The sequence below is a fragment of the Solanum tuberosum genome, unplaced genomic scaffold (assembly GCF_000226075.1).
Source record: "Solanum tuberosum cultivar DM 1-3 516 R44 unplaced genomic scaffold, SolTub_3.0 scf00008, whole genome shotgun sequence".
NCBI lineage: Eukaryota > Viridiplantae > Streptophyta > Magnoliopsida > Solanales > Solanaceae > Solanum > Solanum tuberosum.
The window spans coordinates 915366-929601 of NW_006238934.1; the positions used below are offsets into that span (position 1 = coordinate 915366).

Below are 14236 nucleotides of genomic sequence, written 5' to 3' on the forward strand. Positions count from 1 at the left end.
TCATATTTGTATGCTATAACAAAGTTTGCATAATTGCGCTTCATAGCAAACATAAATATGTATATTTCGCTATACATATACAAAAGAAAGCAGTTGTATAATCTGTTTTGGTATACATATACAAAAAGATCAATTGTATAAAGTGAGAGAGGCGAGTGAGCGAGCGAGATTTGGGAGAGTGGCGAGTGAGATCTAGGAGAGTGGCGAGTGAGATCTGGGAGAGTGGCGAGCGAGATCTGGGAGAGGGGAACGAAAATATATATATTACAATTTTCACGCATTTTATAACAATTTGAGTTTTGTATAAAGTGAGAGAGGCGAGTGAGAGAGCGAGATCTGGGAGAGTGGCAAGCGAGATCTAGGAGAGGGGAGAGAGGAGAACGAAAGTATATGTATATATACAATTTTTTCTCGCTTTATACAAACACAAACGCATTTTATACAATTTGCGTTTTTTGTATAAAGTGAGAGAGGCGAGTGAGAGAGCGAGATCTGGGAGAGTGGCAAGCGAGATCTAGGAGAGGGGAGAGAGGAGAACGAAAGTATATGTATATATACAATTTTTTCTCGCTTTATACAAACACAAACGCATTTTATACAATTTGCGTTTTTTGTATAAAGTGAGAGAGGCGAGTGAGAGAGCGAGATTTGGGAGAGTGGCGAGTGAGATCTGGGAGAGTGGCGAGCGAGATTCACCAGGAGAGAGGTGAAATAACAACAGTTTGCTATGAGGTACAATTAAATCAAACTATATTTATATCATTTAATTTGAATTAATAGTTTGCTATTATATACAATTTTTCCTAAAAGAAATGAGGGGTAAATTGTAATTTACATAACATATAGGGCCAGGTTTGATATTAATAAAATTGATTAAAAATCAAGTCTTCCTCTTTCCCCAAATTTTCCAATTACAGTAATGGATACTGCTCTGTTTTCTCCTTCTTCCTTGTTCGGCGGCAGTGATAGCAACTCCTCCGGTACACTTTTTTAAAAAATAAAATAATTCTAACAATATTCATATATGATTTTCGTAATGCATTCATGTTACACTCGTTAAAGTTTTTTTTTTTGGCTGCAGATGAAGAGAACACGGAGGCTCGGCAAAATTTTGTGGAGAGGAGGCACCAGTTCCCTGAAATGGTGAGTTCAATTAGATTCTGTATTTTGGGTTCCTAGCAATTTTGTAGTAGTTATTGATTATTACCATTAAAATTCAAGAGCTAAAAGTAAATGAGTATTAAGATTTTTAGACGCCAGATCTTTTGTATATGTGTAAATGGCAGTTGGTATAATTTTTTCTTTTTCGATAACTGTGGTGGCCGGGCCAACTTGTGTGAACCTCGATTAACCTCCCACCAATAATAAGTATTAGGTACTTCTGTCCACCAAGGCTAGAACAACAGATGATAGGTCGCTCAACCCATTTCACGAGTCTTGTTACTATTTTGAGAAGGAAAGATAGTACCTTTAGGAGTCGTTTGGTGTGAGGGATAAAAATAAATAGTGATGAGATTTTTGTATGTTGTTTGGTTGCCATGTTTGGGATAACTTATCCCACCATTTATATCATAGTGATGAGATAAATTATCCCATATACATGGTGGGATAAGTTATCCCAAGACAACTAACCCCAGAATAAGGATAACTTGTTCCCAACCAAACGACCCCTTAGTTGATAAACTTCATAAATCAGAAAAACAGTTCCTTTAATTGAGAAGGAAAGATCTCTGTGATAGGATTTGAACCGTGAGGTCGCTTTTCCCCTTGGTCTTAGGTGAAGATTGATGTTTGTACATTCATTCACTCACTGATTTCATGTTGTTATCTTTTACTATGTTTATATTTAAGGACATGAGATGTGCTCTTTTTGTTTTTACTGGAGAATTTTAAGTTGCTTGCTGCTTATCAAATCTTGTTGGTTTAAAAGAAACATCGTGGTTGCAAGTTGCAATGTAATGATCTAATGAATCTTTCCAAATTATCTATAGTTCACTTGGACGATTACCTGGAAAATTTTCCTTTCTCGTTGTCTTATCTTGTGGGTGGATGTTTGGGCTTAATCGGCTTGGATTTTATTTTCCTGCACAATAATACCATCTTCCAACTAAATAAATAGCTTGAGATTGTTATATATCAGCATTCAGTTTATTGACCAAATCTTCACTTGTCAGAAGTTAATAGGGGATCAAATCATGTTTCAGGATTTATCACAATGCTGCTGCTTCCTTGTATTTTTGCCAAAGTAAATGTGTGTGAGAGATATGTGAGTTCTGTGTATGTTGTTTATTGCTTTGCTCAGCATGGAAACTAATACACTTTGGTTTGTCCACAGGAGTTGCTCATCCAAGAATTTTCTTTTCACCAGATGAATGCTAATTTACTTTGGCCTGGGACATTTGCATTTGCGGAATGGATTGCGCAACATACATCCTGGTTAAGCGGGAGTCGCATAATTGAGCTAGGCAGGTAATACCTTAAAGCATTTAATATGTTGTTCTCTCATCCTAAAAGGTTGGACCTTCTTCAGTATTTTCTCTGCTAAATGGTCTTAGCATGTGCCCATTGCACAATCTGTGTAGAACTTTGCTTCAAAGTTCATGGTGCAAGTGAACCTTGCTGCTATTCTGTTTAAATGTTTGTTATAAACGTAAGAAACAAACTTCCTTTTCAAGCTCCACACCATGCAAAGTGAAGCTTGGTATTTAAGTGGAGAAGGGTAGAGGGGCGGGCCCATTATCCACCGAGTTTAGAAGGCTGTGATTGGTCTAAAGGGAGGGGTCCAAAGGGAGGGTCACAGATGGATTTCTCGGTTATCAAAAAAAAAAAAAAAAAACCTCCTTTTCAATATCAAATAATGTTTCTTGTTAATGACTGCCATATTAGCAATTTTCAGTGACTATATTTTCATCTGAGGCCAATGTTTGCACGATGCTGTTCCAACTAATACCCTTTCAATTATACTGCTAAGCTCTGCAACGTAATAGGGAACATTAATAAAAGCACTTCTTTTTTCGGTATTCACACCAAAAAACTCATCAGGTAAAAATTGATGAGGTTGGATTTACAGAAAAAAAAAAACACTTCTTGATACTAAGAGAATAGTGAGCGCCATATATATATATATATATTAAAAAATATATATATATATTTCCAAAAAATTGGTTGAGGGATGGGATTCAGATCAAAATTTTATTTCCTTTTTGTCTGAAACCCTGGCATATATCTAAACTGTACCCCTCCCATGGAGATCTCTCTCTCTATATATATATGTATGTATCTCTATCTTCAATAGCAAAATCGAAGATGAAGCAGGATCCCAGCGTGAAAAAAATTCAGTTGGTGAATTGAATAAAATGTACATTTTTTAGCAGTCACTGCTTTGGTCGAAGAACGTTTTAGAGGTGATCTATAGTTCTGATTTGTGAAGTTTGTCAATGTGAGGACTGAGGTGTTTGACCTTCATTAATATTTTATCATTTTTCATTCTCTTTTGTTGTTCAGTTGGCAATCTCATTTGTATCTGTCATGCTATCGACTGAAAGAGTTCTATTTTATTTGCATTTGTTTCTGTCCTCTTGGCTCTCATGCGTATCTAATGTGAAAAGAGGAAAGTGGAAGATAAGAATAACATTAAGTTATAAACATCAACTGGTGTCTTTTCCTTCCTCTTTCTGCTTCCTTCCCTTTATGGCTTGAACATGGTGGTCCTCGTGCTACCTTTTGAGTTTGTCACAGTGGAACTGGAGCTTTGGCTATCTTCTTGAGCAAATCATATCAACTTGATATTACAACGTCGGACTATGATGATCCTGATATTGAAGAGAACATAGCACATAATTGCCAGGCGAATGGCGTTTCACCTGCCCTTCCTCACATAAGGCGTTAGTTCTTTTCTCCATGAAGTTTATTCCTTTACATCTTTTATCACCACGATGCAAATTCTCTCTGGGAAAAAAACTATAAACCATGAACAATTAACTTCTGTTTTGATATACAAGTTATGCTTTCGTAACTTTCGAAAATAAATTGGCATTGCTCTCAGATTCATGGGGAGATGTGTTTCCAGTAGCTGATCCTGACTGGGACCTCATCATTGCAAGTGATATCTTACTATGTAAGTAGTTCGCCTCAGGCTCTCTATGATCCTTCCTATGATCCTATCCCTTGCTATTATCTTGTATGTGTCAGCTTGTAATTCTTGTGCGTATCCTCGAACTTTCCCCTTAATTCTCATTTTTTCTTGTTCATTTGCTACTTGCAGATGTGAAACAATATGAGAACTTGGTAAAGACGCTATGCTTTCTATTGAAATCCTACAAGCCAAAAGTTAATGAAACAGGTTCTGGAACTAGTGAAGAAAAAGGTCAGTATATACTTTTTGTAAAGCTTACCTATTAATCTTAGACATCACTAATTAACCGGTCTATCAAAACTTATGGCTCAGATACATGTCCTTTGCCTCGGCCAGCTTTCTTAATGAGCTGGAGGCGCAGGATAGGGAAAGAAGACGAATCACTCTTTTTCACAGGATGTGAAAAGGCTGGTCTTGAAGTAAACCATTTGGGATCTCGTGTGTATTGCATTAAACCCAAAGAAACCAGTGCCATTGAATACGTTGAGTGAACTTTACGAGCTTATGGAACTGAGGTTTAACTTTGTGCTGGCTACCTCTACCGCGAGGGCATAGGGTCTAGTGTCCTTTGCTGTATCTTCATGTGTTATTCTTCCAGTAGATGGGGCTCGTACATGTTCTGCAATACTCCTCGTTAATGCTCCTCCGGTATGAAGAGTTCTTAATGTTAATCGAAGTACCCGAATGGATGGTGTACGATGATTATTTTCTTTTCTTTTCTTTTCGAGACACATGAAGCTACCTACATGTAGAGGAAAGTCCCATGATGAAATGTAACAGTTAGCCTGGTAATGTCTCATTCGATATTTTTAGGATATTAGTTTTGAGAAGTAGTGTTTATCCTAGAGTGTATCTTTTAAGCAGATTTTTTCATATTCATTCAGCAGCATTATTTTTATGGAAATTATCTCATTGAATAGAGTAAAATGACCTTTTCAGATCTCATATTCTCAGGGTTTTTAACTTGGAAGCAGCTCAAATCACATTAACTAAAAGGGACTATCCCTTGCGAATCGTTTGAACAGAAAGGATAAAAATCCCCAAAAAACACAAAATAATTTTTTTCCCATGTAATTGAAGAATAACAACTATTACGAAGTTCTAAATTTCACAAATAAAACTTCAACAGCTGATTTTGAGATAACTTATCTTGGTATCTCGGCTTTTGTTTTTTAAACAAATTTTGTTTATTAGACGTCAAAGGAACTATAAAAAAAAAGGAATTTATAATAAACAACGCTAAATTCGTGTCAAGTAATACTTTTACTTTTGACCTACCTCTATATAAATGACACCAATTTTGTCATGTTATCCTTTTCTCACAGCCGTTGGTTTAGTATCAACCATACAAGTTTTTTGGAAGTTGAAAGTCATCTCCCTCCAAAGTCAAATCTGAAAAATTGACACAAGGAGCCTTTTTCCCTTTACAAAAAATGGCGTTCTCACTCCAGCTCCATCAAATCTTCCTTTCGCACACTAGATTTTGCTCCCAACCAAAATCAATAACTAATCCTCTAATCTCACTCAAATTACCGTCGATTCATCCACTCGCCGTTGCTCAGAACGCCGCCATTAGCAACATTGACAGTACTGGTGTCGCCGCCATTGACGGTTCAGCTGAGGAAGTACTTCTACCTCCACAGCTCAGGCGAGAACTGATGCCGAAGCATGTTGCGGTGATAATGGACGGGAATAGAAGGTGGGCTAAAATGAGAGGATTGCCCGTTGCCTTAGGTTATGAAGCGGGTATTCGAGCTGTTAGGAATATTATTGAGCTGTGTGGAAATTGGGGAATTAGGGTTCTTACTTTGTTTGCATTTTCCTCTGATAATTGGTTACGTCCTAAAGTAAAGTCTATAAGTTCCCTTTTATTAAGTGTTGTGTAATTTGTTTGTGTTTGCTGTTGTTGATCTTTTTTTTTTGTTGCGTATGTTATAGGTGGAAGTTGATATTTTGATGAGCTTATTCGAAAGAGCACTGAATGGTGAACTTGAAAATTTTGCCAGGTAAATGACTCTAGAATCCGTAAACTTCAAATTCTGAATAGACTCTGTTCTCTAAATGTTTGTATTTTTGTCAACACTCATGAACAATGTGTTTGTTAGTTCTATATCGGTTCGTGGTTGTTTTGATTGCTAGTGTAATCTTGCATAACTAATATGTTTGGTTCCGGTATTCTATATCTATGTAACGAATGTAGTGTTTTTTGTTTTATGCGTGGAAGAAATATAATAGTAATATCGAGAAAAATTGTATCTGAAGACAAAAATGCTCTTAAGGTAGACAATTCCAATATAATAATCTCCATATTACTTTTCACTGCCGAACAATCTCTGTATTATTGTTCCATTGCATAGCATCATTGTTTTGTGTAATATTGTATAACTAGTTCATCAACCAAATGACCACTTAGTACAGAAAGCGCTGTTTATAAGGATATGGCTTTAGTGGTTCATTATGTTTATACTGCAAGTTCATTTGTACCAATTCTGATTTGCACTGCCAAAATATACATATTTGCATAACCTCTCCTCTTTTTCTTCTTAAAGCTTTAACTTTGAGATATTATGATCGACTCTGTATAGTCTAAGGAGTTCCCTTATATACTTTATTGGATTTCTACAGAGCAGGGATTCAAATATCTATAATTGGTGACTCCAGTAAGCTCCCCAAGTCATTGCAGGACTTAATAGATAAAGCTGTAAAGACTACTAAGCAAAATTCACGACTTCACCTTGTTGTTGCAGTTAACTATAGTGGACAGCATGATGTTGTACAAGCTTGTCAAACCATCGCTCAAAAAGTGAAGGATGGCATTATCGAAACCAAGGACATTAATAGTTTCCTAATAGAGCAGGAATTACAAACAAACTGTATCGATTTCCCTTGTCCTGATTTGCTTATAAGGACTAGTGGGGAGCTAAGGCTTAGCAATTTCTTACTCTGGCAGTTGGCTTATGCTGAACTGTTCTTTTCACATTCACATTGGCCTGATTTTGGAGAAGCGGAATTCATGGAGGCTTTGTCTTCATTTCAACAAAGGCAGAGGCGCTACGGTAGACAGAGCTCCTAGCTTTATGCCATGAACTTTTGGATTAATTGTGAGGCTGAGAAAACCTTAGAGATCATTGAAGGTCAGTTCTTATGAGAAACAAGTTTGAGGTACTTGAGCTATGTTGCTCTGATCCTTTTTGGAGGATCCAACACAGGTGCAGCGCACGGATTTGGGTTACACTTGTCTCATGATCCTGCAAATGGACCGCCGTGAGACATATCATATAGTAGCCAATTAGAGCTCGCTCTGCCTCGTCTCCAACAAGCACATGAGGCAAGATCGATGACTTGTTGCTAAGGAGGTAAATACGGTATCTCAGACACCTGACCACGAAGCATCTGCGATGGTCACAAACAACTGGTATAGACTAGAAATGAGGGAAGATAAGTGACTCGTGATGACCGTTTGATTATTCTAAGTCGAGATTGCAGTCTTCACGTTGTTGATATCTTTTCTTTTTTTGTGTGTTTATGTCTTATTTCCTTTTACATTTCCTCTACTTGCTGAAAGATGATGCATTTAATGTCATAGTTTGAGCAAGTGATACATGTCATGGTGCATCTATTTTAACGATGGTTCGATTTGGAAAAATTTTCCTTAAAAAGGAAATCAAATCAAACCAAACCAATTAAATCGAGTTTTTATGCATTGGAATTTATTATTTTTTCTTTTAATAGTATGTGACAGGCTTTCAAGTACATATTGGAATTGACCATATTCCAGTATAGCATTACGTCATTACCTAATCAATTACTAAGCAAAGGAGAAATTATACATGTAATCAAGTTATATATGTAGCCTATTCGATAAAATTGTAAGCATTGTTTTAAGAATTTAGCTATTTCAAGAAAATTTATAATACTCTATTTCTTATAATGAATTATTACTATTTTTAGTAAAAAATTAAGTGTTCTTGATTTACCTTGATGTTTCGCGGATATTAAATTAAAAAATGTTAAATAATTAAAAGTTTCAAAAATAAGTTATTTTGAACATGAAATCTTTCTTCGAATTTTCAATTAAAGGCTACAAATCAAATTAGGAAGTAAAAAGATAAATAATTGGATTACTATTGTAGACATTGAAAATTTGTGGGATTCTTAAAGAAGTGTTCAATTCTAGTTGAGATCCTACGGATATATTTGATTCATGTTAGAATTCTTGGAGGATCTTCTAACCCTAAATCCTAGCTTATGCCTATATAAAAGGGTACTATATTCCTTTGAAAAAAACATTTTGAATATTCCGCAAATTCATAAAATATTCATATAGAAGTCAAATCTAAATCATCTTAGTTCGAGAAATACGCCACTAACGGCCCTCGAATCATGGATAAATCTTATGAGAGGAGAATCAAGGGAGGAGCAAAATTGTACCCGCACTATTATCAATAAAATACTATATATGTTTCTTCAATTTTATTTGTATGATTGATTTATTTTCCATATGTTTAAAATTTGTTGCAAACAAACTATAAAGACATACCCATAGATTATGAACCAAGGGTGTGGGGTTATGTATTGATTGATTTAGGTTTATTTGTTCGACTTATCGGATATCAAAATTACAGAAAGTTAAATTGTTATAGAATTATTCAAATATTAATTTATCTGTTATTGATCGTTAGTGATTTAATTACCAATTTAATTGTTAATATTTCACGCACAAAAAAATCATTGAAAATCACTTAGAAACAAATTGACAAACAAATGAATCATATACATGAGTTGACAGATTACATCTTCCTCAACGACAAACATTGACACCTTGTAGAATAATCGAGAGTTGAGACAGTTAGAAATGAAAGTTTGAAACTAAAACCTAGGTCAAGGACTTTTATATACTAAATGATATAAATATAATTTATTGATTTACTATCGGGTTATCGGTTAACACGTTAAGAAAAAACCTCAAATCATTAAGAACCGATAACTCCATAATAAAAAAATCAAAACGGTTAGCAAACCGCTAAACAAATTATCCATTACCAATAAACCAATAAATTTTTTTGTTTGAAATTTTTATTTCGATTTAATTTTGAACAGGCCTACAAGAAATATTTATTTTGGTTCCATTTTGTTTGCTTAATATTAAACACAAATTTTAAAATTAAAAATCAAAATCAAATCAAATCGAACTAGTAAAGATTTTTTTATTCGATTTATTCAATTTTTCGATTATGTATGACCACCCTAAATTGCTTGTAGAATTCAAATTGTATAATTTGGATTAATTTATTTTTGTTTTATACTTCTATTTTTTTAATAGCCACACGTATGTTGCGTAGAAATTCGAGGTTTTCTTCTTGCAACAGCAACAACAACTTGGTTGAAAGCGATAGTGATTATTTTCTATTGTTCTGAAAGCACTAAACATATAATTCCATTGCACTTGTTTGACTTTCAAATTTTGTGTCGGTTTGGATTAGGGTTGTTCAAACTCGAAACGGAATCAATAATTCAAATTAATAATAACAGTTATTGATTTATCGATAAATTATTGATTTAGTGATTTCGATAATAATTTTGATTTTCTTTTATTCTTGAGTTATCAATTCTTAGCATTTTGAGATTGTTTTTTAATGAGTTAACCGATAGCCATATAATAAATAAATAAATTATATTTATGCATTTGGTACATAAGTCTTTGACTTAGGATATAGTTTCATACTTTATTTCTGGCTGTCTGGAACTTTTGGTTATTCTAGAATATGTAAGTATTTGTTTTTGAGCAAGATACAATCTATCAACTCATGTTATGTTTTATTTGGTTTGTCATCTTGTTTCTAAGGGTTTCTTTGTGCCAATTTAAATTAACTTACTTTCCTTTTTAGTCAATTGCAAAAAGAAAAACAAATTTCTATATTAAGTAACATCTAATTTTAATATGTAAATTTTATCCCTAATGAAATGGTTTATAGTCCGCACACATTTCTATAATGTCTTTTAGACCACAAATTTTTAAAGTCTTCATTTCTTTCTTCAACTCCGAGTCGAACAGAAAAAATATTTTTTCGATCAAATATTAATAATTAAATCGATAATCGAACCGATAAGTTTTTCAAGCACCTTCGGATTTGCTTTTATCTATGAACTAGTTTCTAAAGCATACACGTTGCGCGTGGTGCTTTGTCAATATTTACCAAAATTGAGTGGCATAAAAGGATAAATAGTAGTAATATTAGGTGACTTTAAAAAATTACAATTATTTTTTAATTTTTAAAAAATATTATGTGACTTCAAAAAATTACCTTACCTATTTCTCTTACCTTCTCCAAGTCTGAGGTACGTAAACGAAAGAAATTTTAATAATTCAGTTGATTAATGTTCTCTCTTAGGAGTGGACATGATATGTGGAATGGTATTGCAAGTTTTGCAACCGTAATACTATTTGGTTTTTGAAACATTATATCGTTATCATACCAATTTAATTTGGTATGGTTCAGTATTTTGAATTTGGTTTCAATATGCTATGGTATGGTCAATCGATAATCATAGTTTGTTCAACTTCAACTAATATATACTCATATAATAAAGTATTATGACTTCAACAATTAGAAAAACTCTCAATTATATCATACTAACACATTATCCATGTAGAAATATATATTCAAAATAAAGTACAAACAACTCTTTTTGTTAATCAATTACATTTTCAATCAAAATAGAATAATCAAAGTTATAGCTTGTAAACATTTAGTTTATACTAATATGTAACTATATAATTCAGTATAATATTCAGTATGTTATTTTTTAAATACAAATACCATACCCCGAATATCAAAATAAAATAAAACATATATAATATGCCAACCAAATATTACTCCCTCTATCCCTAATTAGTTTTCCACTAAAATCACAATATTAAAATTTTCTATATAGTATGATATATACCACGATTCTCCCTCCAAATCTATAAATTGGCGAGGTAGAGTTCTTTATTTTTGCCTTCATAAACATGGCGTTCTCACTTCAGCTCCAACAAATGTTCCTTTCTCCCAGTAGATTTTGCTCCCAATCTAAATCAACGAACCCTCAAATTATTCCCAATTTAACAAGAAAACCGTCAATTCATCCACTTGCCTATGCTCAAAACAACGCCACTAGCAACATCGAAGCAGCCAAGAGTTCAATTAATTCTTCGGCGGAGGAAGTTTCGTTGCCTCCAGAATTGAGGAGAGAATTGATGCCGAAACATATTGCAGTGATATTGGATGGGAATAGAAGGTGGGCAAAGAAGAGAGGATTACCGGTTGCGTTAGGTTACGTAGCCGGTATTCGAGCTCTTAGGAACTTTGTTAAGCTCAGCTACAATTGGGGAATTAGGGCTCTTACTCTATTTGCTTTTTCCTCTGAAAATTGGTTCCGTCCTGAAGTAAAGTTTATAACTTCCCCTTTCTTCTTCTTCTTCTTCTAAGGGTTCAGTTATTGATTTGTGTGTTGTTTATGTTCTAGGCGGAAGTTGATCTTTTGATGGGCTTGTTCGATAAAGTAGTGAAAGATGAACTTGAAAATCTTGCCAGGTAAATGGTGACGTAGATATCAAATCTCAAAGTTCCGATTACATATTTGAGCTTTTTTTCCTTATAATTGACCTAGTGTAAAAAAATGTTTTGCTAAATCGGAACTATTTTTCGTTAACAAATAATGGTATAGATGTGTCTTTTCTCAAATGGAAATGATATAGAAAAATCAAACTTTTAACTGATGGTATAGATGAACCTTTTCTCAAAGTTCGATCACATATTTAGCACTTTCCATATTATTTCGCTGCATCATATCATTGTATTGTAATTTTATATAAACTAGTCTGTCAACCAAATGACCACTTAATACACAACTTGGTTTATAAAGAAGCTATACCCTTAGTAATTCTTATTGTATGTAGGGATGGCAATTAAGGCTATGTGAGGTGGGGCGGGTTTAAGGTTGTCTAGCTTGCAATATTATGTATCTTATCAAATTTTAGTGCCTTCGGATACATGTATCTCAAAAACAATGAGGTCAATTTTAGGTGTAATTTGTTCCAGATACATTGTATCCAAGTATTTGAGATACATAACAAATCTCACTTGCCTCCTCGCCTCTCTCCCATCTCGCTCCAAATACATGTATCTAGTGTGATTCACATGTAGCTAGGATACATATGAATCTCGCTCGCCTGTCTTCCGATTTTTGTGTTTTTGGTAGCAAAAATACATATATCTAAATGAAAGATACGTAGGGAACTCTTCATTAGTGGTAAAATACGTAATATTTTGAAAGTATATGTAATAATAGTATATATGATAGTGAAGTATGTTTAATTACAGAGTTTTTCCTTGAAATTTCAAAACGAATGCAATCGATTTACTAAGATTGTTAATTAGCTGAAATTACTCTCTGGATGTATTCTTAACGTGTTAAAGACTGGTTGATCGACAACTCTGTATAAAGAGGTTCATTATGTTTATAACTGCGACTTCATTGAATACCAATTCTTATGTGCACTGCCAAAATATACATTTCTGCATAACCTCTCCTCTTTTCTGTCTTAGAGCTTCAACTTTGAGGTATTATGATTGACTCTGTATACTCTAAGGAGTTCCCTTATATGCTTTATTGGATTTCTACAGAGCAGGGATTCGAATATCTATAATTGGAGACTCCAGTAAGCTCCCCAAGTCATTGCAGGACTTGATAGATAAAGCGGTAATGACTACTAAAGCAAACTCCCGACTTCACCTCATTGTTGCAGTAAACTATAGTGGACAGCATGATGTTGTACAAGCTTGTCAAACCATTGCTCAAAAAGTTAAGGATGGCAATATCGAACCCGAAGACATTAATAGTTTCCTAGTAGAACAGGAATTACAAACAAAATGTACTGAATTTCCAAGTCCTGATTTACTTATAAGGACTAGTGGGGAGTTTAGACTTAGCAATTTCTTACTCTGGCAGTTGGCCTATACTGAACTCTTCTTTTCTCATTCACAATGGCCTGATTTTGGTGAAGCTGAGTTTTTAGAGGCTTTATCTTCTTTTCAGCAAAGACAGAGGCGCTATGGTGGACAGAGTTCCTAGCATCATGCTATGTGAAACAAGTTCGGAGTATGTTACAGAATGTATATAGACATTATTCATAGTAATACACATAGTTATATTTAGGTAAGGGCGTATTTAGGTGGAGGCTATGGGTTCACGTGAACGTGAACTCATGCTCCTTTCCCTAAACCATATATAGAAATGTATATTTATACAAATTTACTTTAGTATATGGGTGCATCCAAGCTCAAAGTGTCCTATATGGTTCAAGTTCCCGGGCATGTCTTGTTATTGGGTGCATCTCTACAAGTGAAATTGACGGTTCAAATATGTTTTATTATTTTTCTTTCTTTTTCAAGAATTGAGCCCGGAAGTTTTTTTTTTTCTTTTTCCTTCTTTCCACAAGCATAGTAAAATTGTGTAATTAAATCAAATATCTATATTAAAAACTGGTGCACATGTAGTCAACTGACTCAACTGATCCTAATATTTTTGGGTTCCGACATGGAGTAAGATATTTATGTGAAAATCACAAAATTTGTAAAAATAATTTTATCTTGAATTTATAATTTCAAATGTGTAATGAGTTAATGTGAAGAACCCAAAGGTTAAACACGTCTAGTGGTGGCAAATGGGCGGGTTGGGTCAAATTTGAGAGGGTTGAAAACGGGTTAACCTAAAATGAGAAATACTGCAACCCGTCCATATTTGATATGGGTAAAAATAGATTGGGTAACAAATGGGTTGGGTAAAATACTAGTTTACCCATATTTACCCATATTTTCATGAGAAAATAATACTCTACTTAAAAATTCAACATGGAGAAAATATTTTAGTCTTTTTTTTTAGATGAAAAATGTTAAAATACTTTATTTAGTTATATTATATCATAAACGTCAAAAAGAAAATCCTATAACTTTTCAATATAAAATAAATTTATGTAATAACAAGGGGAAAATATTTTTAATTTCAAAGTAAATGAATATTTGCATTTTAGGACTAAAACATGCTTAATGCACTTTA

At 33.9% G+C, this 14236-nt stretch overlaps 3 protein-coding genes across 4 annotated transcripts; all 3 read left to right on the forward strand.

The window, feature by feature from the left end:
- Window positions 1-895: 895 nt before the first annotated feature.
- On the forward strand, window positions 896-5056 carry LOC102580547 (protein N-methyltransferase NNT1). Its single transcript, XM_006338924.2, has 7 exons — window positions 896-980; window positions 1082-1143; window positions 2336-2469; window positions 3739-3884; window positions 4046-4117; window positions 4265-4366; window positions 4448-5056. The coding sequence occupies exons 1-7, from the start codon at window positions 920-922 to the stop codon at window positions 4624-4626; spliced, it is 756 nt and encodes a 251-aa protein (XP_006338986.1). The 5' UTR covers window positions 896-919; the 3' UTR covers window positions 4627-5056.
- A 412-nt stretch (window positions 5057-5468) lies between these two features.
- Window positions 5469-7730, forward strand: LOC102581136 (dehydrodolichyl diphosphate synthase 2-like). Of its 2 annotated transcripts, XM_015309331.1 has the most exons (4): window positions 5469-5982; window positions 6074-6141; window positions 6761-6795; window positions 6883-7730. In XM_015309331.1, exons 1-4 carry the CDS (start codon window positions 5569-5571, stop codon window positions 7206-7208), a joined length of 843 nt encoding a protein of 280 aa, XP_015164817.1. In that variant the 5' UTR covers window positions 5469-5568; the 3' UTR covers window positions 7209-7730. The 2 variants fall into 2 exon arrangements, with proteins under 2 accessions (XP_015164817.1, XP_006338988.1); XM_006338926.2 differs by having other exon boundaries at window positions 6761-7730.
- A 3360-nt stretch (window positions 7731-11090) lies between these two features.
- On the forward strand, window positions 11091-13553 carry LOC102581796 (dehydrodolichyl diphosphate synthase 2-like). Its single transcript, XM_006338928.2, has 3 exons — window positions 11091-11564; window positions 11645-11712; window positions 12805-13553. The coding sequence occupies exons 1-3, from the start codon at window positions 11148-11150 to the stop codon at window positions 13250-13252; spliced, it is 933 nt and encodes a 310-aa protein (XP_006338990.1). The 5' UTR covers window positions 11091-11147; the 3' UTR covers window positions 13253-13553.
- The last annotated feature ends 683 nt before the right edge of the window (window positions 13554-14236 follow it).

Coding starts and splice junctions, on each gene's coding strand:
- LOC102581136 (XM_006338926.2), top strand. CDS start 5,569: ATGGCGTTCTCACTCCAGCTCCATCAAATCTTCCTTTCGCACACTAGA. Junction 5,983..6,073: donor ATAATTGGTTACGTCCTAAA/GTAAAGTCTATA, acceptor CGTATGTTATAG/GTGGAAGTTGATATTTTGAT. Junction 6,142..6,760: donor GAACTTGAAAATTTTGCCAG/GTAAATGACTCT, acceptor GGATTTCTACAG/AGCAGGGATTCAAATATCTA.
- LOC102580547 (XM_006338924.2), top strand. CDS start 920: ATGGATACTGCTCTGTTTTCTCCTTCTTCCTTGTTCGGCGGCAGTGAT. Junction 981..1,081: donor CAGTGATAGCAACTCCTCCG/GTACACTTTTTT, acceptor TTTTGGCTGCAG/ATGAAGAGAACACGGAGGCT. Junction 4,367..4,447: donor TGGAACTAGTGAAGAAAAAG/GTCAGTATATAC, acceptor CTTATGGCTCAG/ATACATGTCCTTTGCCTCGG.
- LOC102581796 (XM_006338928.2), top strand. CDS start 11,148: ATGGCGTTCTCACTTCAGCTCCAACAAATGTTCCTTTCTCCCAGTAGA. Junction 11,565..11,644: donor AAAATTGGTTCCGTCCTGAA/GTAAAGTTTATA, acceptor TTTATGTTCTAG/GCGGAAGTTGATCTTTTGAT. Junction 11,713..12,804: donor GAACTTGAAAATCTTGCCAG/GTAAATGGTGAC, acceptor GGATTTCTACAG/AGCAGGGATTCGAATATCTA.